Source organism: Condylostylus longicornis, unplaced genomic scaffold, assembly GCF_029603195.1.
Source record: "Condylostylus longicornis isolate FDR11 unplaced genomic scaffold, ASM2960319v2 ptg000064l, whole genome shotgun sequence".
NCBI lineage: Eukaryota > Metazoa > Arthropoda > Insecta > Diptera > Dolichopodidae > Condylostylus > Condylostylus longicornis.
In genome coordinates this window covers 144994-169779 of record NW_026578032.1, presented here as the reverse complement: position 1 = coordinate 169779, position 24786 = coordinate 144994, and the positions used below count along the sequence as shown (strand labels likewise).

General features: G+C 27.6%; 1 protein-coding gene across 4 annotated transcripts in view; it reads left to right on the top strand.

Moving 5' to 3' along the window:
- LOC129612213 (putative uncharacterized protein DDB_G0287265) overlaps window positions 1–24786 on the top strand; it is a 180493-nt gene that overhangs the window by 114695 nt on the left and 41012 nt on the right. For all 4 annotated transcript variants that reach the window (XM_055525737.1, XM_055525734.1, XM_055525735.1 and 1 more), the window contains exon 3: window positions 6924–7068. In XM_055525737.1, the coding sequence (XP_055381712.1) occupies window positions 6924–7068 (145 nt within the window). The remainder of the gene's footprint in view (window positions 1–6923; window positions 7069–24786) is intronic.

Genomic DNA, 24786 nt, shown 5'->3' with positions numbered 1-24786 from the left:
TACGAGGAACCACCTACCCTATTACCAAGAACCTCAAAGAAAGTTTGTATTTGCTTGATATGTGTTTGCTTGGTACAACCCCATCGCTGTGTACCCATATAGGCTTTATTTTTTGATTATATATCAACACTTTGTTGTATATCTAGTCAATTTGAGCCCACGATCTATAGGAGCTAATAATTTTCTCTATATTTGCTTTCTAGTTTTAAGTACATATTTTTTTATTTTTGACATGTTCTTTCCATCTGAGCTTGACATCCAAAGTCATTTCTAGGTAGGCATTTTGATATTATCATCGAATACCAATTATATCTGTAAAACGCTAGTTGGAGAGAAATTATTTCGATTTATTCCGATAGATGGGTTCAATATTTTTTTAACAATAGCTAATAATTTTTCTTCAATTCTTTGCCATTCAAATTTTTTTAATGTTAATCTCCATTTTTGTATGTAACAAAATTAATGTTTCACTCATAAGCAATGCTCTCAGCTATACTCATTGCTATTTGTTAATATATAAGATATTCTGAGAATTTATTGATTGTACTACTTGATCATATGAATGTAGGTACTTATACAGTTCATAATATTATTGTGTGTGGTATACTTAATCATTGAATTGAAATCGGAAATCTTGATAGGTATATCATTTTATATTTAAACACAATTCATATACACACATGTACAATAAGTATATATACAGTACCTTATACTATAATATAAATAATTGTAAAATTGCAAACGTGGCGTTGTAGTTTATTTTTATTTTTTAATATAATATTATTGTGATATATGTCAGCACTTGTTGAAAATTAAAATAAATACACTTGAGTATAATTCAAACCTTATCCTATTAAAAATACTATATTTTTATATAAGTGGTATACTTTTTGTTATACTCTTAGTTTTTAAGAATAAAAAAAAAAAAATTATTGTGCGTGATAATTTAGAATTCGAAAATTAAGGTTTTGAATCAATTTTTTCGTACCATATTTTGGTAAAATAAAATTTTCTTGTATAGGTTATGGGTATATGTGCGCTCTACTCTTATAACTCGTAGTATTTTTGGATTTAAAGTAAAGAGTAGGCGAAATATAATTTATGTTTTTTTGATTTTATATATTTTTTTTTTTGCAAAAAATTGTTGAACACATTTTTGGCAAACGTTGTATTACAGCGGCATATATAGAAAATTGAAAATTACAGATTTAAGATGTTAACTTGTTATTTTTTTTTAGTTATAATTTAGGAAATCAGAAAAATAAAAAAATATTTTTAATTTAAAAATAAAATAAATCTTTTAACATTAATTGTTATTATCTTAGGAAATTAATTGAGTAGGTTGTAATATTTTTTTTTTTTCATTACGAAATACAATTAAAATTAGAAATAAAAATTACAGTAATTGATTAATAGTTTAGTAATAATATAACAGTTTTGTATTATTAATATTTTACATAGATGAAAAATATTTAGTGTTATTGTGAATGTGCGTACATGCAATGAGTTTTAATATTTAAGAAAAACATTTTGTATTACATGCTAAGTAAGATATTTAGAAATATTTTTAACTTTTTCTTATTTAATGACGGAACTTTAAAGATCGTTTATAAAAAATTATTAAAATTGAATTAGGGAAGTACTCTAATGACTTGATTAATGTGCATGTAAAAAAAATTATTTTTATAGACATGAAAATTTACAATTTATGTTTTATGGCAACATCATATAAGAAATTCGAAAATTTTACGAGTATCAATAAATTTTCGTTTGTGTTAAAAAACTGCTTGTTAAACAATTTTTATAATGTTAGATGGTGATGTTTCCAAATACTGTTTTATTAGTTTAGCGGGTTTTAAAAAAATATTTAAAAAATGTTTCTCTACATTTCTCTACTTCATGTATTGTTTTTGAAAAAATTGGATATAATAAGGGGCACCCTGCATTTACTCTCGTTTAAATTTTGTTCTACAACTATTCAAGCATTCGGAAAAGTGGATCTTAATAAGTTCTGAACAAAACAAAATCATCTCCTGATAAACCAGCTAGTTAAATGAGCAATATAAACTTAGTTGAAATTAAATAGTTGGATCAAACTCAGTTGGAGTCAATTTTGGTATTCTGTTAAATGGTACTTCCCGTATAATTTCAATAATTCAACTATAACTCTCAGAAAATAAGCAAACTCTAATATAGCGAAATTCAAAACAAATTATATCTCATGAGGAACCACTATTTGTTAATATATGCGGCATCAGGTTATTCATTTTAAATATATAATATTGAAATTGCCACGCGCGGATCACATTAGACGGAAATTTTCAGTTCCAAGCGTGACTTGTAGGAATTAAAATATTATTATAACAGCAAGTGTAGATGTAGTTAAAATACCTCTTTAGTTAAGTTCTGTTTCAAGACTGATTTATTTCATTATTCAATACATATTCTTATAATTTATTATAGTGTATTTATGTTCAATTGTAAGCAATAATGTAAGCAGCACGTGTTTCCACATAATATACTCTTCAAACATTTCGTCCAGCGAATATATGCTTTGAGGGATAACTAATGTGCCAAACTGTGTGCCTACAATTATCTTCATTATTTTTGATATTTTGCATACTGTTGCAGGGTTCCATTTTCAAATTCCAGAATTTTGAACAGCTGCATACCAGATGACGCGTTTATTTAGGGAATTGAAGATGTGAATTGGTCTACTACATTAAAGAATTTAGATTATTTTATAATTCTGGAAGACTTTTAACTTCTATATTAAAACTTGGCTTCAATATTCAAGTTAGTACGAAACCAAACAATTAGTTTACTTAAATTTATATAGAAATGCCTTTAGATTAGATTGTCACAATTTTAACATACTTAATTCAACAGGTACTTTTAATTTAGAATATTTCATAAAACTTCAAAATATGGAATCTTGTATAACACATTCTTATATTATTTTTAAGGCAAAAATAGAATTTTTTGTTTCAAAAGATCTCTTTTGAAACAAATCTATTTTCTCTTAAATTACACCTTATATAAAATCTAGACTATATACCTGCAAATAAACATATACGTATATAAATACGTACTTGTAAATAAAAGCAAATATGTTATAAAAAAAACCTCTAAACCAAATAATGAACACACAAATTACAGGTCAAGTTTTCACTGTTTTGACACAGATTATAATTTTTTTATTGTCTTATATGTTCTCTTAGGTATACCTTATACAGAGAGAGCAATAACCATTTTAGTTGCAGATTTAAAAGTACCACTTTATCATTTGTCCATATTTACACATATAACACATTTATATTGATATTATGTAGAACTCAAACGCCCTGGGTTGTATTAAATTGCATTCCAGCTGATATTTTATATCTACATTATTTGAGCCAAATCTATGGGTGTATATAGTGTAATAATCATTAAAAATATAAAATAGAAGTTGAAAATTGTATGCCAGCCTATATAATGTAAAAAGAGAATACTATAACACTTCAGATTGCCATCAATATAAATATAACATGTATATATATACAGAGTGTAGTATATAGAGCATTTTTACCTCTACCATAAGTATACGCCACTAATCTTATATGACAATAATGCAAATGCAAATATTTGTATCTACTATATGTTCAATATACGAGTACACATAAAAACCAGATGAATATGGAAATAATCTTTATAAATGACAGTGCATACACTTATGTGTATCGTTTGTTATTATGACAAAGTGCAAAAAACATAAGTATTTTGTAGTTTTATAGTGACCGTTTGTTCATTATCATTTGTTAGTGCTGTTTCTTATTGGAAGTAACGCCTTAATTGTTATTTGAAACTTTTAAATATCGCCTGATGTAGATTACAGATTACATTACTTACCACTTACCGTAGACAGCAGTAAGGGTATTTTGCCCCTTGTTCCCAACATAGATAGACAGATTCGAATTTCGTCGTTGCGAATGTGTAGCTTTTTAGTATTTCTCTTCTTTTGATAAATGGAAACCTCACTTCAGTGATTTCATTTGATTCTTGTTCTCATTTGATAAAAATTCTCATTTGGTTCTTGTTCAGTATTATAAACTTATACATCGACTTGGCTTGTGCCTTTTCCTCTTCTTACCAAGTTCACTATGAAGAGTTTGTAATCCAATTCCGGAAAATGATTCTGGTCTCAGAAAGTTTCCTTCGTCTTTATTAAGGCTCTGGAACAGTTCAATCCTCCCCTGGCTAAGGAATTATTAGTTTCATTCTCTTTTTTACCCCTATATATCCAAGGACTTCTCGATCTTAGAAGTGAGGTTCGGCAGAGTCATATCGGTGGACTTTCCCGCGTGATAGGTGTACTGATGCGTAAGCTCCAAATATAATTTTGTTATATATAGAAGATGAGGGAAATGGTCACCACATAACATAATACTCAAAAATTTGTACACCAGGATTTTGTACTTCCAACTTCTTTTATTCAAAGCAGAACAATATATACCAAAAAATATCTAGGTGATTATTATGATCTGTGTGAATATTATTCAAAATATAAAGTGATACAATTTCGCAATATTACATTTTTATAATTTGAATGCTGAAAGCAAGTAAGATATTGAAAACACTAAAGCAAATCAAATAAAATGCAAACATAGCAATCTAGCATTTCAGAGTATACCAAAATATATATAGAATAAAGAAAGATAACAACATGTAATCATATTTTATCTCATTCTTACTAGGTTTATATGCCTTTTTTTATGTATTTTGTACAAAGTGAGGTTAGAATTCTATCCCGCTTTTTTTTTTATTGCATAACACAAAAAAATAGAAATCTATATTTGCTTTTCAGGTTTGTCTAATTCGAGAGAACATTTGAATCAACATTCAAATAAATTAATAATGTTGGTATGTGAAACTAGAATAGTGAAGAAAGAGATAACCTTCTCTTTTATTCCGCCTCGAACAAAACATTCATTTGTAATTTTGTATTTGCAATATCTAGGAGTTTTAATGATATAAAGTGAAGTTTTGTTTTTATTTTGTACACATACAATAAAAGTGGTTATGATCATGATAATGGTCTTTTTTCCCGATACTACTGTAGGCGTTTCCGTTTCTCGATATATATAGGCAAATATATAGTAATATTAACTTAGATTGCAAGCTTTTATGATTCTATAACACTAAAAACAAATAAAAATTCAATAATAGTAATAAAGTTTTGTACTATAATTTTGTATTTTTCAAAATAAAATTAGTTGTAACATTTTAATTTCATTATTAAATTTATTCTTCATAAATGTAAGTGAGTTTATGTGTGTTTTACTATGGCATTATTTTTTGGGGTGTTGCAACTAACAAATTTTTATTTGTAAACTTAATTTTTATATTTCTTAATTTTCCTATTGAAATGAAGAAAAAAAAAATGTGTTCATTTACAATTTATTGCATTTAATTCGAATAGAATTTTTCTGATATGCATTGGAATCAGGTGAATTGAATTCGGATTTTAATTTTATCATAAGTACGTACTAGATGTAACATAAGAGAATTTCATAAACACCTAAAAGGTTTATTTGTTGAAATTCATTGAAAAAAAATGTTTGTTTTGTGCATTGGTTGACGTGTAGCAGGCCCAATGTACCCCAATTAGCACAAACACGCCGTTTTGCTATCACCACCCCATATGATCTCCAGGCCGTCATTGAGCGTACACATCAAGCCAGTTTATCTATACGCTCATTTCTCGCTATATTATGGGTACAAAAAGAAGTGTGGCACTATGGCAATCGCACATCCCCGCCAGTTCACAACAGCATTGACCCACGACAGCTCACAACAGCATAATTTCGAGGATATCCTAGGCAACCTTAGAACCAAAATCGCGGGCCGGGTGTCAGTCATTATTTCGACATTACTAGCCACAACAAAGAGATCCCTCAAAATCTCGCATGAATTCAATATGGCAAAAACTTCCGACTGAAAGACACTCCACCCATCAAAAAATCGATTAGATTCATACACCCCATGTCTCATATATATATATGTATAGTACGAATTACTTATCCCCAATGGGTTCTTGCCTAGTTGTATGATACTTTTATGTAATTATCTGAATTTTTACAATAAAATGTAACCAAATAGCAATAAGAATGATTCATTTTTATTTTCAATGTGGAAAGGTTTACTTCTTTTCAAAATTAGTCGAAGTTTTAGGTCGATACATCGGATTCGTTTCTATTTTAAAATTTTATTTTTATTTTCAACAAGCTATAATTAACAGATTATTCAGTTAATTAAATTTTAACAATAATTCAATGTAAAATTATACAATATAAATAAAAAAAAATTTATTGTTATTTATTTCAATAAAATAAAAAATTAAATTAAAAAATGTCCTTAATATCAAAAACAATATTCCAATTTCATTTGCATTTTCGAAATATGTACATAATTTGATTGCAATTATATTTTACAATTACATAATAGTCAATTTTATTATAACATTATATTGTTATGTAAACATTATATTACAGAAAATACTTACATAATACAAAAATTGTTATAGCACTTGTATTCATAAGCGCGTAACACAAGCATAACAATAATTATAATGAAAATATTGTACAATTTTCACCACATAGATTTAAAATTTAAATTAGTCAACTTTCGAGCCTCTTATAAGCCTTGATTTATGTTGTAATGTTGTCATCAAATGAAATACATATAGGTACATAAATTAAGTACAATGAATAGGATGCAAATAATTAATTACCGAACGAGCAAACAAAAAAAAAAATTTTTTTTTTTTAAATGTAATAAAATTTATGTACGAATTTCTTTTATTTAAAAATTAATTTACATAAAATTTGTAATTAATATTTTATAAAAAAAAAATTTAATTATTTATTATTTTTTATTTATAGGCCTTTACTAGATGCGGTCATTAAAACTGCAGAAGATGATAGGGATGAACAACAGCAAGATGTTGCACCACCGCGATTTATTAAAATCTCGGATGGTAAAATATCACTTGGACCACCAAATATTTCTGACAATAATAAAGAAAAGGTGAGTGAACTTTTGTATTTTTTTTTATTGTTTTGCAATTTAGAATTTTAAATTTGAACAATTTGTATAACAATTTTCTATACACCCAGTTTATAGAATAAATAACGCTATATTATCTGAAAAATCAACACAAACATTTAAAGTGTCATAATTTAATGTAAAACAAAATTAACTTATCAACTATTTACTTATATAAAATCTGTAATAACTCAATTATTCTTAATTTCAAATCTATTTTAATTGATAATCTCAAAATTCCCATAATTGGTATCGAATTATATCCCATTCATATGTCATTTTAATTAATTATTTTGTATAAATTTGAGCGTAAAAATAAATTGTTTGTGTTATACGGATTATAAAATAATTCTCACAATTTAAAAAATACATATACATATATACATACCTATAATACCTACATATAAAACAAATGAGATTATAGCATTGCCATAAAAGTATATATAACATAATATGTATTACATGTGTATAAGAGATACAAAAGTGTTATGTTGATACTTAACGCTGCATATAACACAAATATTTTGAAACAAAAAATTAATTCTACCTATTCAATAAGAAACTGGTTATTGTTCGACTTCTTAATGTAAAATTTAAAAATTATGTTGATTTACTAGTATTTATTAGTGTTATAACAGTAATACGATTTGTAATGTGGTTGTTAAACGTTATGTTGGAATTAATTGAAATTTACCATATTTTTAATTTTCTTATTTTTATGAAAGCATAATTTATGTGTGTATCTGAGAATATAGAAATGAAATCAATTTAAAGCTTGAGTAGGCCAAGAAATAATATAATAGAAAAGTATTAGTATAAAATCTTAAATTTTAATTAGGGTATATAAGTAAAATTTTTAATATTTTTAGAAAAACTTAATCTACCTACAAAATTTTGTAAAGTTGGCTGATATTATTTCGAAGCAATTGGGTTGAAAAAATGAAGTCGTCTTGACTTTCTGTCATCCACCATGTAAGAACATATCGCAAAAAGAGAATCGACAACGAAACGTATCGAAGATACACTAGTTTACGACCCTGACTTTTTTTTATGATTCTGTGAGTTTGTGATTTGTCAAGCTATCACATGATCGAGCTACTTCAATACCAGTTAAGAAAAGCAATTAGTACCAGTTGGGAGTTGCCGTAATCCGTTATTGTGCAAATTCTACAATGAGAAAGAAAAATCGGCGATGTATACATTCTTTTTAATGTACACGGTTGGGCAGGAAGCGGATTTTATATCTACAGGATTCCGTGTTTGAGGATTCTGAATTTTGGAAATTGGTTATTTTGGGTATCTATGTTTTCAGGCGATAAGTTTAGTGGAGGTCTTATGATTTCGTAGCATGTTACAGTAAGCCGTTTAGGCTCCAGTAACTCATTTTGCTCGTTCATCCCCACCTTTTCAATTTAATCTATAATCTAACCTCATTGATTTTATTCCATTCCATTAGATTTTGTAAAATTCTGAAATTAATTTAATTCGGAGTGAGTAACAGATCAAATATATTGCAGTAACTTACTTACTTTTGCAATTCGGATGACTTGAAAGCTAAAACATAAATCGCAGTAGAATAATGTAGAATCCTTTTTATCTTGAATTATAAATAATTCAGTAAGATATTTTTAATTCTTCTCTATTTTTTGTGATAAATTAATTCCAGAATAATTTAAACAAAATAAAATTCAGTTTTATCGCTGTGCTATAAATATTGATGAATCAACCGCTATGATATTTTATCCTGACTCAATCAAATTGTATTTTTTCTTGCCATCAAGATATAAAACATGCAATAGAAGATAAAATATTAAATCGAAATCGCGCACAATTTAAAAGAAGTAAGATTTTTTGTTCTGTTCCCAATTTATAACATCATCCAACCAAAATGACATCAGTTTATATGAAACACGTTCTCAGTTAGCAGGTGCAATTTTTTTGTTTTTTTTTTGATTTTGTGCTCTTTTCGTGTTGTGCTTTTTGTTTTATCTCTGAATTTAATTATCGCCCATAACTAATAAAATTAAAAATTGAACAAGAACACGAACAACATTTGATAGTAAATGAATTAACAACATGCGAACATAACCAAGAAAAATGACAAAAGAAATAAGTAAAGAAGCTTATACGTACGACGTTCAGTGCTGACGTTGACATACAATTCGACTATCCTTTTTTTTTTGTTTTTGTGTTGCCTGAAATTTTTATGCTGTCAATATTTTCTTTTTTTAAGACAGTTTTCTGTAAAAAAAAAAATATAAAAAAAAAAACACCTTTTTAATTTTATTGTTGCATTTTTCAATTCAAAGCCAATACCACCACCAACCAACTAACCAATCTACAAACTCACTAAGTCAAATTGAATGCAAACTTATACAAAACTTTATAGAAAAACCATTTGTATCGATTTCCTTTACAGAAACGGCATACATGAATTCATTGTGATTTTTGTACTTCTATACTCACTTCTGTTCTGTTGTTCTCAATGATATTATGATGCCTGTAGTCGATGACTATACCCATATATTTCACCCATATGGATGGTATAGTATAATCATATATGTATATGCAAAAAGTTAACCAACCAACTATTATAACAAAAATAAGAGTAAACAAAAATTTTGAATTAAATTTAAAACCCCTTAACATATTGTGGTTTTCCTCTTAAAATTTTATTTGATATCGAAATATTCGTATTGAATGCATAGCAAAACAGTAGTGACAATGTACATTTAGTTAAAATATTCCGTTCGGGAGCTTGATTAATTCAATTAAAATATAAGTACATACAGATAGGTATAGATTTTCCATTTTACAATTAATATCAGACATAATACGTAATGGTATTGTAGTTTAATTCCAAATGAATAAATTATAAATAAATTTATTGTATGTATACAATGATTATTTTGTACAAGACAATTTTAGGATAAACTAAAAATTAATGCTACTAACTCTGAAGTTGTTAAGCTTAAAAAATGAAGGAGATGGAGAAAATCTTCTATTTATAATCGAATCACGACGACAAGCAACAAGGAACGGTTAAAATACTGAAGTATTTGATAGTGTTCTTGGATAGAATCGAGGCGTTTGATAACCTTCCTGGACTCTTTCTTATAAAGATAAGAAAGTGTCTAAAAATTATTCTCACGTAGAAAAGGAGACATAGGTGGTTCATACTGTCAAGACATTCACATTTATTGGGTATACACAACCATGAGTAGATGACTGCAATTCAGGACATCGTGAGGATATTGCCAATACTTGAAAAGAACAATATTTTCTGTTCCAAGTTTGTATGGACCTATAAATCCTTCTGCTTTCAAAATTCCAAACTTAGGCCTGCAACCATGGTTGGCTCAGACAGCAGCAACACCTTTTCCATTCTATTTCTATCATATCCGTTCTCGGACCGCCTCTTATTCTTGCATCATTCACAATTCCTTCCCTTATCATGGCCTAGACAAGAATATTTGCCAGAATGTTTCACTTTCCAATAAGCAGAATGTATCAACACAGTTAATTTCAAATAAGAATACCATTGCAAAAATAAAGATCATCTTTGAATTTAAGACAACATTCTAAAGAAGGTTCTTTTTTTATCAATTCTTCTCTAAATGGTTTACAAATAAGAAAGTAAAATAACAACTAAAATCAAAGCAAACCAAAAGACTAAAAATTAAAATCTATTTAATTTTGTACAATTCCATTTGAATTTCTTCATTACAAAAACCTAGTTAGTAAAAATACTTACATGCAACTTGTTAAATAATGAAAACTTTGAAACTTATTATAAACAAGAAAGTGAATTTACACGATATTTTAACTATAAGAATTTATTGATTTTCATGGAACAACACACGGACTACAAAAATTTTATTCAGAAAACTGCGATGCATGGAAAAAAAAATACCATGTTTAAAAAACAACAGAATTCAAAATAAAAGGACAAAAACCAAAAAATTAAAATTGAAATCGAAGATAAAAATGTGGACAAAAAAATAAAGACACAAAACAAAAGGAAAAAATTGTTCAACATGATTTCAAGAATTTTTGGTTTTTTCTTGTTTAATTCTCTTGCCGTATCATTTCATCCTCTTGTTTTACCTTTTTTTTATTTTTGATATTTTGGAGTAATTTAAAAAACATTTTATGGTTATTGTTCAGTTTGTAACATCATTGTATTGAAAATCAACTGGTTGGTATCATATTTCTCTTCCCATAAATTTGAATTTAAAAAAAAATATTAGAACTGTATTCTGTTTATGGGATTTTAAACCCTTATGGATGATTTTAAACTAAACTTGTACAAGAGAATTTAAATATAAATCATCGATTTTGCAGGCCTTATAACTACTCTTTGGATAATTTATTCATTCGTATATGCGATCACTTAAATCACTTTGAAGTGCGATCATAATTAAACTCAGAATAACAGAATAATAAATTCGCTCTCCCGTACAGCATTCTTCCTAGTATTTCTACGAAATCCACTACCCTGATAGGCCCGTTATGCCTTATTTGTATGTAAGACAGGGATCGACAATGGCACAGAATTATTAGCAAGTACAATTATATTCGTAGTAGTTTCCGTTTATTCACTTCTATTGCCAACTGTTTAATAAGATATTAAAAGTAAAATTTAACAGTATATAATATAAGCAAATTAAAAGAGAAATGATAATTGATTAATTCTCTCTTTTTTAAACTTAAAACTTTGCAGTGAAAACAGTAAATATTTCAAATAATCATAGAGCAAAAATGACGACAGCAACGAAAAAAATTCTCTTCTCTTTCAAAACTCAAATTATCTTCAAATACGAATGCTTTTCTAAATTTTTTATGCAAAATTCCGAATACAACAATAGGATTTCGAAATCATTAACCAATTTTTAAATTCAATTAATAATCTTATTCGCTATACAATTACTCAAATAGAGTCTTTAAATTCATACTCATAGTACTTCCCAATAATAATTATTTAAGTTCTGCCCTCTTACTTAAGTAAAAATGTACTTAGTATAGTAGCTAATCTGATCGTGTTTATTATACCATACACAATATGTGAATTGAATACATAAAAATATCGATATAAGTGAACACTTTTTAACTGGTTGTACATACAAAAAAAACTACTTATTTTAGTTGATTGTATATTTTTTGTAAAGGTGCACTCAGTATTCATTCTTTGTATTTTTATTGCAGTATGTACTAAAAAAAATTTTTTTATTTTTATTAAATTCTGATATCAGAAAATTGCATTAAATAACATTTTAAGTGCCTGTACTTAAAATACTTAAGAAAATTAATTTTATAATGGCAATCATTAGAAGTTCTTTATTGTCACAATAAAGAACGTAAAACATTGTCGAGGTTAAAAGAAACCGATTAATGCAAAAACAAGAAAAAGCAGAAGAAACATCAAAAACACATACGGTCGCGTATAGCAGTATAGAAATTTTAAAAATTTTAAATTAAATAATTTTTTTTTTCTTTCAACTTTGTTTTAGTGCGAATTCAAGCATTTTTCTTTTAATCTAATTCAATTTGCAATCTTATACAAAAATTTTAACACCAAACAGTTTGCAATAAATTCGGTTTTTATTTTAAAAAATTAAGAAAACTTGAAAAATTTTTTTAAAAATTTATTATTTTTTATTAAAAAAATTAATTTGAGAAATAAAAATGATTATTAAACCTGAATTTTAAAAAAAAAATTTAGCCAAAATCATTCTTTAGTTACTTGAACACAAAAGAATCAGATCCACACAAATTTTAATAGTGTTACCAAAATAAACGGCAAGTTTCATGAATATAAACAGAGAGAGTATTAACCTCAGTTAATAAACAATACCTGGTAATGATGTAGAATACAGTATAAAGCAATGTGAAGAAATCTGCCCGTAATTTCTTCATACCTCTGTAGCTTTGTTGGTAGAGCGTCCGCTTAAAGAGCGGTAGATCACTGATTTGAGTCCAATTCGAGAAGAAAAGTTTATTAAATTTTCGGCCTTGAGATAAATATAATCAACTGCACGTTGTATTTGCAATCAGCAACCCCATTTGCAGCACGAAAAATAATTTAAAAGTGCAAAATTTTTCGGGCAGTTTATCAAATAAAATTTGAGAAAATTTTAAAGTCTCAAAACTTTTCAAACATTAAAATATAACGTAAAATTCGATATAGAATATTCGGAACACTTCTAGAATTTTTCGATGAATTTTAGTTTTTACCATAGTAAATAAGAAAATTGATAGGGGAAGATCGTTCACATGTGACTATTACAAAATAATATTGAAATAGACGTGTTTTCGGCAGTTTAACTCGTCTTTCATTCAATTACATATGGGGTCTTTGAGTCCGTTTGAGAAGAATATAACATTCAACATTACTCTAGAGTAGATAGGAATACTTTGTAAATAACATCTGTTGTATGTGGGAATCTTATTATATATAAGAGAAAAACTTACCTTTAAATGTAAATAACGGAGATTTAACGAAATTGAAGCCACCTACCGGAATAACCATGCGTGACTACTCTTGCGCATATGTTGGTGTTTTTTGGGAGTATTAAAAACCTACGATGTTACATGTCTTTAAATAGAACACAAAAATTGTTTGAAATAACTAAGTGCCCGGTGTAATTACGAAATTTTTTTCTATGTGTAAAATAAAGGCCAATTTTTTAATTTTCATATTTATAGATTAATTTTTGTTTTCACTTCAATTTATAAGGTACTCCCAACCTTAATGTGATTTAGAAGAGCTTATACCCCTAAAACACAAACAATGTGTCCAACATGAATGTATAAAAATACCAAGTCTTCATACCATCGTATAAAGTGACCAAATGATCACTATATTTTTATAATCTAATCATTAAAATATTTGAACAATAAGAAAACTTTCACTACATGTGAAACGTATTTGAACATTTTATTAAAATAAAATTAAAGTTCAAGAAACTTCTCTCATTTAAAATTCCTAAAACTTTTTAAATATTAAATAACACTGTATATAAAATGTCATATTAATATAGATAGACAATCTAGTATGATAATGATTCACTGATACGAATAACAAGATTAGAAATTATCATAAGCACAATAACATGTATAAAAGCCTATAAACATAATGAATAATGCAACAATTATAAAATGCACAATTTCTAATTTTTATAAAATTCCAAAAATTTAATAAAATGAAAGTCTATATGATAAAGCAAAGCACATATTTTTCATATAAAATCCATTAGACACGTTCATTGATAAAATTTTAACATAATTTTTTTTTTTTTTTGCTTGTCGTATTTTCAATTCAATTACTTTCAATCAAAAAATTCCTGAAGTGAATGAAACTTTTTCAGTTCTCATATCTTTTGATCAAATGAGATTATTGTAAAATACTCAAGTCAACAATATACAATTCTTTAATAAAAATGCGTGAGTTCATATACTCTCTTTACTCTCTGAAAATAATAAAATTCAATTCATTTTATTTTAAATTGTTAATAAATGCGGTATTGTTGCCATATTACCTACCTTGCCGTTTATGCTCTCTATGATATACAATAGGTATAATCTAATTTTGATCTTAACAATCATAAAAAGTTCCCGACGTAATTTTACTATTTTTATACGTTCGTTTCTTTCTTACTTTATATAGTACCTTTATTTCAGTTTCATTCACCTTAACAATGTTTAAAAAGTTTGTTATATACACATAACACAATAATAGTATAGGTACTTTTAAAGTCATACTAAGTATTACTCGTATATGAGGACATAAAAATTCGGAGACATAACACATTAAGTAATATATTTATAAGTGATAAACTAACTTTAACATGCTTTATCGGCGGATTCGCTGCGGAGTTGCTGGGGATGAGCAGGAGCCGGGTTCGCACTATTGCGAATTTCTTCACGGGGCACTGCCCGGTGAAATACCACCTGCACAGGCTGGGGAAGTCGGGCTCCCCCCTGTGCAGATTTTGTGGGGGTGGCGATGAGACCGCCGTGCACATTCTCTGCGACTGTCCGGCACTGGCTGTTCGGCGCCGCAATTGTCTTGGACATGGGTCCCTAAGTGTTCGGGAACTATTGTCCAACTCCCTTAGGGATATCGCCGGCTTTGTGATTGGGACGGGGATATTATAGACGGGAGAGTGGGATGGCTACAATAAGTCAAAAATGGCTGCGGTGGCTTGGGGGGATGCTCCTGTCCCACTCGGTTCCCTTAGAATCTACGAATCTACGAATCTAATATGCTTTATGTTGGATTGAATTCGAATTATGGAAACAAATAAAAAAATTCTCATTTTGCAAAAAATCAAATAGATGTTTGTTAAATATAGATGTGTGTATGTATATATAAGCAGGAATTCCTGCTATATCAATTCAAACGCATATTACAGGCATCAATTCAATACTCCTTTTTTATTTATCACAATATCTAATGTAGATATTATAATATACATGTATGATTGTAAGAATTTGATTTTATTATGTAAACGCTACCTACCTATCTATGTATGTACTTATGTATATACAATAAATATAAATTTAGCTACTTAAAAGTGTTATGATGTGACAATCGCATAACCGCAATCAACTGTCATTCAATTTAATTTAATCGGATACAATATAAAATTTTATATAAAAATAATAATAATAAATATAACCATGTATACATACAATACTTATAAAACACAAAAACAAACAAACATAAAAGTGAAGAAAAAAAAAAATAATTTTATTTGTTTTTTATAATAAACTAACAATGGTAACTCTATAATCATTCCCACAAAAAAAAAAAATAAATATACGCATAATCGTGTGTAATTGTATAAAATTCTATTGAAAAATTTGCTTTGTATTATAAGGTGCAATAGATAAGCAGTGATTAACAGCGGAAAATAGTTCAACGAGCTACATTTCTTTGTCGTTATATAGAAAAATTGCATATCCATATTGCAACATTTAAAAGAAGACAGAACTCTAAAAGAAGACAACTAGCTGTTGTCAGTCACAAAGAAATTCGATAGAGAGGCTTTTTGAAAGCCCTATGCTCGCAAAACGACTAAACTGCTTGTTTTTTTTTTTCAAACCTACGCTACTTTTTGACAGACCGCTAGATTAATTTGATTTTAGTTTGCATATTTTCGTTATAAAATTACATTGTTGACGTTGATTTTATTCACTTTCTCAGTCTTATTTTTTCCCATTTGTTATACGCTTCATACGACAAAAGACATTCTTCACTGTATATACACTTGTTCAAGTATTAAATATTTTAGTACACAATAATGTTCAAATTATTGTTCAGTTTTATACCATTAATGTTGTCTACTAATACAATAAATATGTGTTACAATATGATATCAAATTCAGGTTGCGGTTTCTAGTTTGTTTATTGTAAATTTTTTGGCTTTTAAATGGTTTAATAAAACATGTTAACACTTTATCTTGAAAATACAAATGACAAGAAAAAAAAACCATTTTTAATAAACCCGACGAAATTTAATACTTTTTACAATATAAAAATTAGGGTAAACAAAGAAAAATTATAAAATTTTACAAAAATTATTTTTAAAAACAGAAAAAAATTTTTGCAAGTAATCTGCAGAAGTAGCCGAGTCCTATATTCGGTTGTGAATTTTCGCAAAACTAAACAACTGAGTCACTAAGAAATTATCGGAGAATCTCCAAAATATATTGTGATATTCAAATCTCTAACATTTTTTTTTTGTATTGCGAATTTTGTTATCTCCTTTTCATATAACGTACAGGAACCTGAACAAAATGGGGAGTTCAACTAACTAGTGACGGCCAGTAATTATTTCCAAAAGCACCAACAACAAAAAATTCGCTTGTTCTGTCTTATAAACTAAAAGCAAAAATTTTTCTTAGTTTTATTCCACAGGAGACACAGGCTTGGTGTGGCACTGTGGAGCTCAAACTTAACGCTAACAAGCTGGAACGTCTGCGAACTATTCAGGTTTGCGGAGAAACAGTAGAAAGAAAAACGAATGTGAAATACCTTCATGTGGTATTTGACAGCGAACTTCTTTGGTGAATACACGAAAAGTGATAAGCGCAAAGGTTACCTGGGCCCTCATGATGTGCAGAGCCATTTCAGGTAGAACATGGGAATGCTCCCCGTCTATCATGAGGTGGATGTATAACATATTGGCGGTTGCTTGAGGCAGAAGCATTGCACTTGAGGCAATTAGAAGAAACCTGGAACGATTGTAGAGACTTGCATTTGTTTGCATTACTGGCGCTATGAGAACATGTCCAACCGCGGCAATGGAGGTGATTTTGGGACTAACTCCACTAAACCTTGTTGTCGAGACAGCGGCCATTCTGAGATTGGAGAAGAATGGGATTGGAGTGCTCGGAGGGGAGGATCGGGAACATCTCACTGGCCCAATTCCAATACTCGCACTTCCTAGAGATGATATGGCAAGAAGATATAGCTTCGAGAAAAACTTCACCTCGTTGCTGAGCAACAGAAAAACTGGAAGGAAGATTTTGCGGTCTACTCGGTCAGATCATATTTGGTACACGGATGGATCAAAGACAAGTGATGGGATGGGTGCGGGCGTATCTGGCACAAGAACCAAATTTTCCAAACCCATGGGAATGTATTCCAGCGTCTTTCAGGTGGAGGTGCAAGTCATTGACATGTATGTTCTTTTGGGGAGGAACCCTTCTGGGCCGCATACGATTCGAGGAGAATTAAGGCAGGCGATGGAGAAGCGGCGTTCCCAGCGCCGGAGAGACCTTCCAGGGCCTTCCGGAAACTATGACCAATTCCGGAAATTCTAAGGACCTTCTGGGAAATTATGACCAAGTGCTCTTTAGAAAAATAATAGGGTTCGGCAGGAATCAGGTGAGAATTCTCACTATAAGATCTTGACGGGGCATTGTAGGCTTAGGGGTCCACTTAGAAGGCTTGGCCTGAAAAGTGAAGCTGTGTGCTGGTTTTGTTAGCAGGACGAGGACTCCTCGTCATATCTTCTAGAGGGTTGCAGGGCCCTCGCCCGCATGAGGAGAGAGGTGCTGGGAAAGTGCACTGTTATGCCTTCTTGGCAATCTACAATCTAGTTTCTTATCAAAACTCCCTTCAAATAATCTTAAAAACCTTCAAATATTCTCTCTTTTATTCTAGACCGATCAATAATTAAAAATTTTTTTTTGGACCCTTTAAAAACAACAATTATTTTTCATGCACAAATAATAACTCTTTAAAAAAATTAAATTTTAAAAGCATTAACAAATTGTTCAAGAGGAAAAAAAATTATTGATAACACAAAAAAATTTTGTTTTGAACTACATAACCTTTTAAAACATTAACCTTAAATTATATAATTTTCACCTGCCACAACGTCATAAAAAAAGACAAACAAAACAACACCAACAAAACAAAAAAAAATTTAAATGATTTTCTCACTTTTTCAAAATCTAAAGTGGATGTACGTACATAGATGCCTATATTATTTTGTACGTCTCCTTATAGCCACCCATTTCTCTCGTACTCTTTCCATCCATTAACTTCCCCATTAATATCTAATGTATAATTTTTTTTTTATCTTCATGTTAGATTGTTTCAAGTCACCAACAAAAAAATAAGAAAGGAAAAACAGAACGAAGATTAATGATTTTTTACCAGCATAATTTTCCAACATCATATTGTCGGTTTACTTTATATACATAAGTATATCTATATACAGTTATAATGTCTACATTATTAATGATTCTGTACTATGCAGTACAGTATATGGGTGAAAATTTAAAAGTTAGCACATTTGCGTCACAAAAAAGTAAGCTTAAATAAATACTTTTTTAGAAAATAAATCAAATTTTAATTAATAAAATAAAAATTATAAAATCTTTAATTTTAAATAAAAAAAATTTTTAGATTGCAAAAGTAAGTATTTTTGGAAAATTTTGGAAAATTGTCGGAGCGCGTTTTCTGTTTTCATATAAATGAAACTTGTCACAGACCACATTTTTAATTTTCAATTTAAATTTTCATGAACTTCCCCCACAGAAGGATATATTTTAAATTACATTGCAAAATTATTTCATTATTTTTAAATAAAAATCCAAAATTAGTTTTTAAGTTTTAATTTATTTTAATGTAATTTTAACAGAAAAAAAGTGTGTCACTAGAATTGTTCAACTGCGTTACTTCAACTATGTTACATCATAAAATTTTTTAAAATTAATCATTTTTTTAAATATTTTGGCATCATTATTTGTTTTAAAGAATACGCAATAAGTCTGTTCGGACTAGTGGTGAATGTTGTTCCAAACACATCGCTGGAGATAGTTTGAATTTTTTTTGCCGTGAATGTAAAACGCTTTTTTCAACTGTGTTACGTGGTTTTTGTTTAAATATTTTTTTTAAAAATTCAAAAAAGTGGCATATTATTAAGCAAACCAAGTAAACTAACCAACTGTATACTTTAAAATGCAAAAATATGTTGTAGTTTTATGTTAATATACTTTTTATTTTAAAATATTCTACTGCGTTACTGTTCAACTGTGTTACTAAATTTAAGTAACACTACTGAAGACATGGTAAGAAAGTTGATTTTTAAGGCAGTTTACTCTAAGTTGGTGAATAAATTCTTAATAATTTTACATACAAATAGGCGATAACATATTTTATTGATTATTATACAAAATGCCACTATCTATTTATATTTTAAATATGTATATTGTTAAAAATGCAAATGAAAAACTTAACCGAATATATACAACTTCATCGAGAGGAAAAAAGTTAATATCTTAGCATATTAAACAACAGCATGAAATTTACTGTTTTTGTTTTAATTTTTTTTGTTAATATACTGAAGACTGAATCAAATTTTTCAACAGTGTTACTATATTTTCCACTGCGTTACTGTTTTGTCACAAAAAAAATCAAAAAAAAATATTGTTTTAAACTTTTTTCTTCAAATTTAAGCTCTTAATTTTTTTGTTATGGACATTTTTAGAATAAAAAATTAATTTCTAAAGCAGTTATGTAAAAATTCCTGCAAGAAAAAAACTATTAAATAGTTTTATTTTAAAAATAAAAACTTTAAATTTAAAATTAGTAACACAGTTGAAATAACTTATTATTTATTTTTTTATAAAAATGATTTTTCAATATTACAGAATAAATTAATTTATAACTTTAATTACAAATGAGAGTAAAATATGAAAATAATAATTTCCACTGAAGAGATCGAAAAATTTAAGATATTTTTATCGGTAACGTAGTTGAACTAAATTCAAACCTGAGCTTACTGTTTTGGTTATAATTTCTAAAATATTTACAAAACCTCCGGACCACTTGAGGAGATTGTACATTATATATTAGGCAACTATAAAAAAATTATTTTAATAAAAAATTCTAAAAAAATAATTTGGAAAAAAAAAAATTCATTTGTGCAAACTTTTAAATTTTGACCCATATACAAGCATACTTGCATAAATGCTCATATATGTAATTTGTTTTCTGTTTCAAAAAAAATTTTTCAAAAATTTTAATCAAATTTAACAAATTTTTCGATAGACTCTTCATGACAGCCCTATTGATATAATATAGACAGATGGATGAATGAATGATTTAAAGAGAAACAAATTGGGACAAAACAGAGAAAATTGTTAAAAACAGAAAAAGAAAAAGTAAACCAAACCACAAAATCAATATTTTGTATTCATCCTGTTACAAACTTACACAACATATACATATACACATACAAACATTATTTTTTTTTAGCATGTTTACCCAGTTATATAGCATGTAAACATTTTGATTTATAGTAATCAATAATAATTGCATATACATATGGAGAAAATTATGATGATGAATCTTTAAATTAAAAAATTTATTGAAAAAACAAAAACAAATTTATGTGCATATGGTAATAATAATGCTGTAAATTTTGTGTTTTTGATATTGGAAGATGTAGGTTAGCTGGTCAACTTAAATAGTAAGAAACGTAAAGAAATGCTCTAACGGTTTTGAAGGATTCATAGCTAACTTCATATGACTTCATAGGTATGGGACATATGACAACTCTAATTGCCATTCATAAAAATAAATGTTTAATTTTGTTAATAAATTCTAAAATCTGCAAGTTTTCCAAATTAATTTCGATTGGTATATGAAAATAAATTATGCACCGGAGCCTATAAATATGCAAAATTTGTTCTTAGCCCATCATTTAAATGAATGAATATTATGTATAAGAATGAGTTCTTTTCCGTTGCCCAATTTCCATTTCTGGAAATATTTAATTGCAAATTATCCAAAGTGATTTTAATTACCCCAAATTTCTTTTATAATTTAGAGAATCACCTGCTTTTTTTTTACTCTTGGAAAAAAAAGATGATTCTCTAAAGCTCCCGGAAAAATTTTATATATCTATAATTTAAAAAAAAAATATTGTTAATCATTAAATTTAATTATTCTACATACATACCGGATTCATGCAATAATGAATCCTTCTTAATATAAAATACAAACAGCAGGTTACGCACGTAAGGAACCTTTTTATTTTTAAAAAAATAAAACACATATGCGTGCGGTTATTTGTAGATATACGTGACGGAAGTTATTTACGTTTACGTTAAAGGTTAATTTTAATATTGTATGTATAAATATTGTATACATACATATTTCCAATATTCAAGCCATTTAATTTGCACTACATCCTATCCTATATAGAAATTAAAAATCAAAATAAAATTGCGATTTATATCATTTGTATTTTATTTAAAAACAAAAAATGGTGAATGGAAAATTATTTCAGCGCAATTTATCTTAAGGTTAAAAGGACTCGTACACAGTATACAAGAACGACAGGGTGGAAATCACGTACGAAAAATCATTTTTCTCTTATGTTTCTCTGTTTTTTCGTGATTTTGGTTTTAACTTTGATTTTAAATATGTTTTTCTGCTTTTAAAAGGCAAATTTACAGTTAAAAATTATAGAAATACTATAATGTAGAAAGGATATGAAACGGCAATCTTATTGTTCAGAAAATAAAAATATTCGGAAGAGTTTAAAGAAGAAACGCGAAAATAATAACAAAAAAGTTTTTTGAGCCAAATGAAATTTTTTTTTAAAATTAAATTTTTTCGAAAAGATTGTGCTTAAATTTTAAAATAGAAGATAAAAATTCTATTATTAATAAAAATTTTTAATACAATGAATTTTTTAATCAAAATGCAATTATCCTAGACGTATACTTTTCACGTCGATCCATCGAAATACGAAAATTATAGATATTCGAATTTAGGGGAACGTTTATATATTGACATTTTTTCCAATCACTAAGTTACATTAAGTGTTTTATTCTCAATAAAACTAATAATTAACAATATTTAGCAAGGCTCAAAAATTTCTAACAACAAAATTCAATAATAAACTTCTTAATAAATTTATTGAATTTCTAAAAAATTCTAGTTGTTCCTTTTTATTTATGTGTATACATGCAATATTCACCGTATAATTCTGAAATGGCATTTCCAGGTATATATAAAATTGTATAACAAATTTATTCAGTCCTAAGCAATTAATTGCTGTTATTAGTTTTTGACAGCACATTTATCACTACATATAGTACTTCATATGAAATTTCTGTGGGTTCTTATAATTCAATTCCAGAAGCAATTTCAGTTATTCTTTATTATTACGAGTATTATATATTATAGCTTAATATGAGCTCTTACAACAAATAACTTTTGTATATACATAAATGAAATCAAACTTTGTCTCGCCGTACTCTATGCAAGTTATTTTACATTTGATACTTTGACAGTACAGATACATGCTACATATATAGTATATTCAAATTTAAGTGAAAATTCATTTATTTTTCTGATAACGAAATTTCGTCTTTAAAAAAATTATACTTAACTCAATTTCTTTAAAAATTATTATACATATGCGTCCTTTCACATGCTATTTCCAAAACAAGAACCCATAAAACAACTACAATATTACATTGAAGGTAGATATTACTTTCAATATAGATCCTTTAAAAATCGTATAAAACAGCAACAATATAAATTTAAAGGACACGTTTTGTTTTTCTTTTTGTTTTGGTAGGAACGCGCACAACATTAAAGTTATACGGTTCCTATACGAGTGTGTAATTGTATTTCTTTTTTACATACTATAAAATAACCAAATTAAAATAGTGTCTTTGTTATCAACTGAAAAGGTTTTTTTATGATTTTTTCCAAAAAATTTATATTTTTGAATTTTTTTTTATAAAAAACTTTAGTTAGTGATGCTTTGTATACACACACACACGCAGTTTGTCATAAGGAGAGAATAACAAAAAATTTATTTATTTTTTTCAAAAGTATCAGTATACAAAAATGAACTTTGAAGAACTTTAGTTCAAGAAACTGATACCATGTATGTACACACTCATAAACATATGCTATGTTTATAAATTTTGTGTGTTTGCATGTGCAATGTATAAATTTTGTGTGTTTGCATGTGCAATGTACTTCATAAACCAATGGTTTATGAAGTAGCAATTTTCACTTGAACATGTAAAAATATTTTTCTAACAAGCTATGTATTTAAATTATAAACTTTTATTAAAATACCATAATATTTCAAAATTTTGCATACATTTAGGATGAAAAAAAAAATAAAGAAAGAATCATTATAAAGGTCGAATTCGACGGTAAAGTAATAGGGCTAAAAAAAGTATTTTTTGATGACACCTTTTTGCTTTTATGAAAATTAAAAACAAAAAATCGCCAATTTCGGAAATATTGTATAAAGTTCCGAAAATTCAAATTTTACGAATTTCGAGAATTAATAACTTGGAAGGTCATATAAAATAAGTTGAAGGTGGAAAAAAATTTTCTTCTAACGAAATAAATCGTTTGTTAGTTAGTAAAATTTCAGTCTCCTAGAGGTTATCGTCTAATAACGGTTAATTTTAACAGCAGAAGTTGAAGAAACATGTTGCTACCTTTCTGCATTTGCCGAAATTAAAAAATGTTTTTGGTTGCAATCTTAAACAATAAAAAGTAAAAAAAAATACATTTTTAGGAATTTGAGTGGTTAAGACTAGGGGTTAGGGGGAAGGGGATGTACAAAAATTTCAGCTTTTCTATTTTCAAGGGTGTAGAAGTTTTGTAAACATGTACACAGACGACCGAACGAAGCGAAACAAGTAAACACTTTTTTTTTTGGAAAAATCAGAATATTTTTTTAAAAACCTTAACTTCTTCAAGTTAAAGAAAAATTATAATATGATAGGGCAGTGAACTTTTCCTCTTTTTTTTGTATAGGGTTATAAAAAAAAATTTTCTCTCTATGCTTTTCAGTCTTTTGTAAATTTCATTCATAAAGTTTTTGGAAAATTTAAGTGATAAAATCATAAAGAAAGTTAGTGTATTCAAGTGTACAAAACCTCTTCAAAATAAAGAGAAAAATAAAGTCTTAAAGAGAAAAATTATAATATTGTATACAGTTAAGTGAGCTTATAAAATGCATAGTATATTTACATTGTCTGACTGAACTCATATAAAGAAATTTTGAAACTTGCCTTTTTGAAACTTTAAAAGTTTCCTTCTTTTGAATATAAATGCATAAGATGCACACAAAATAAATTCTTAAGTAAACTTAAGTTTTCTTTGAAAAATATTTTAGATTCGTTACTCAAACA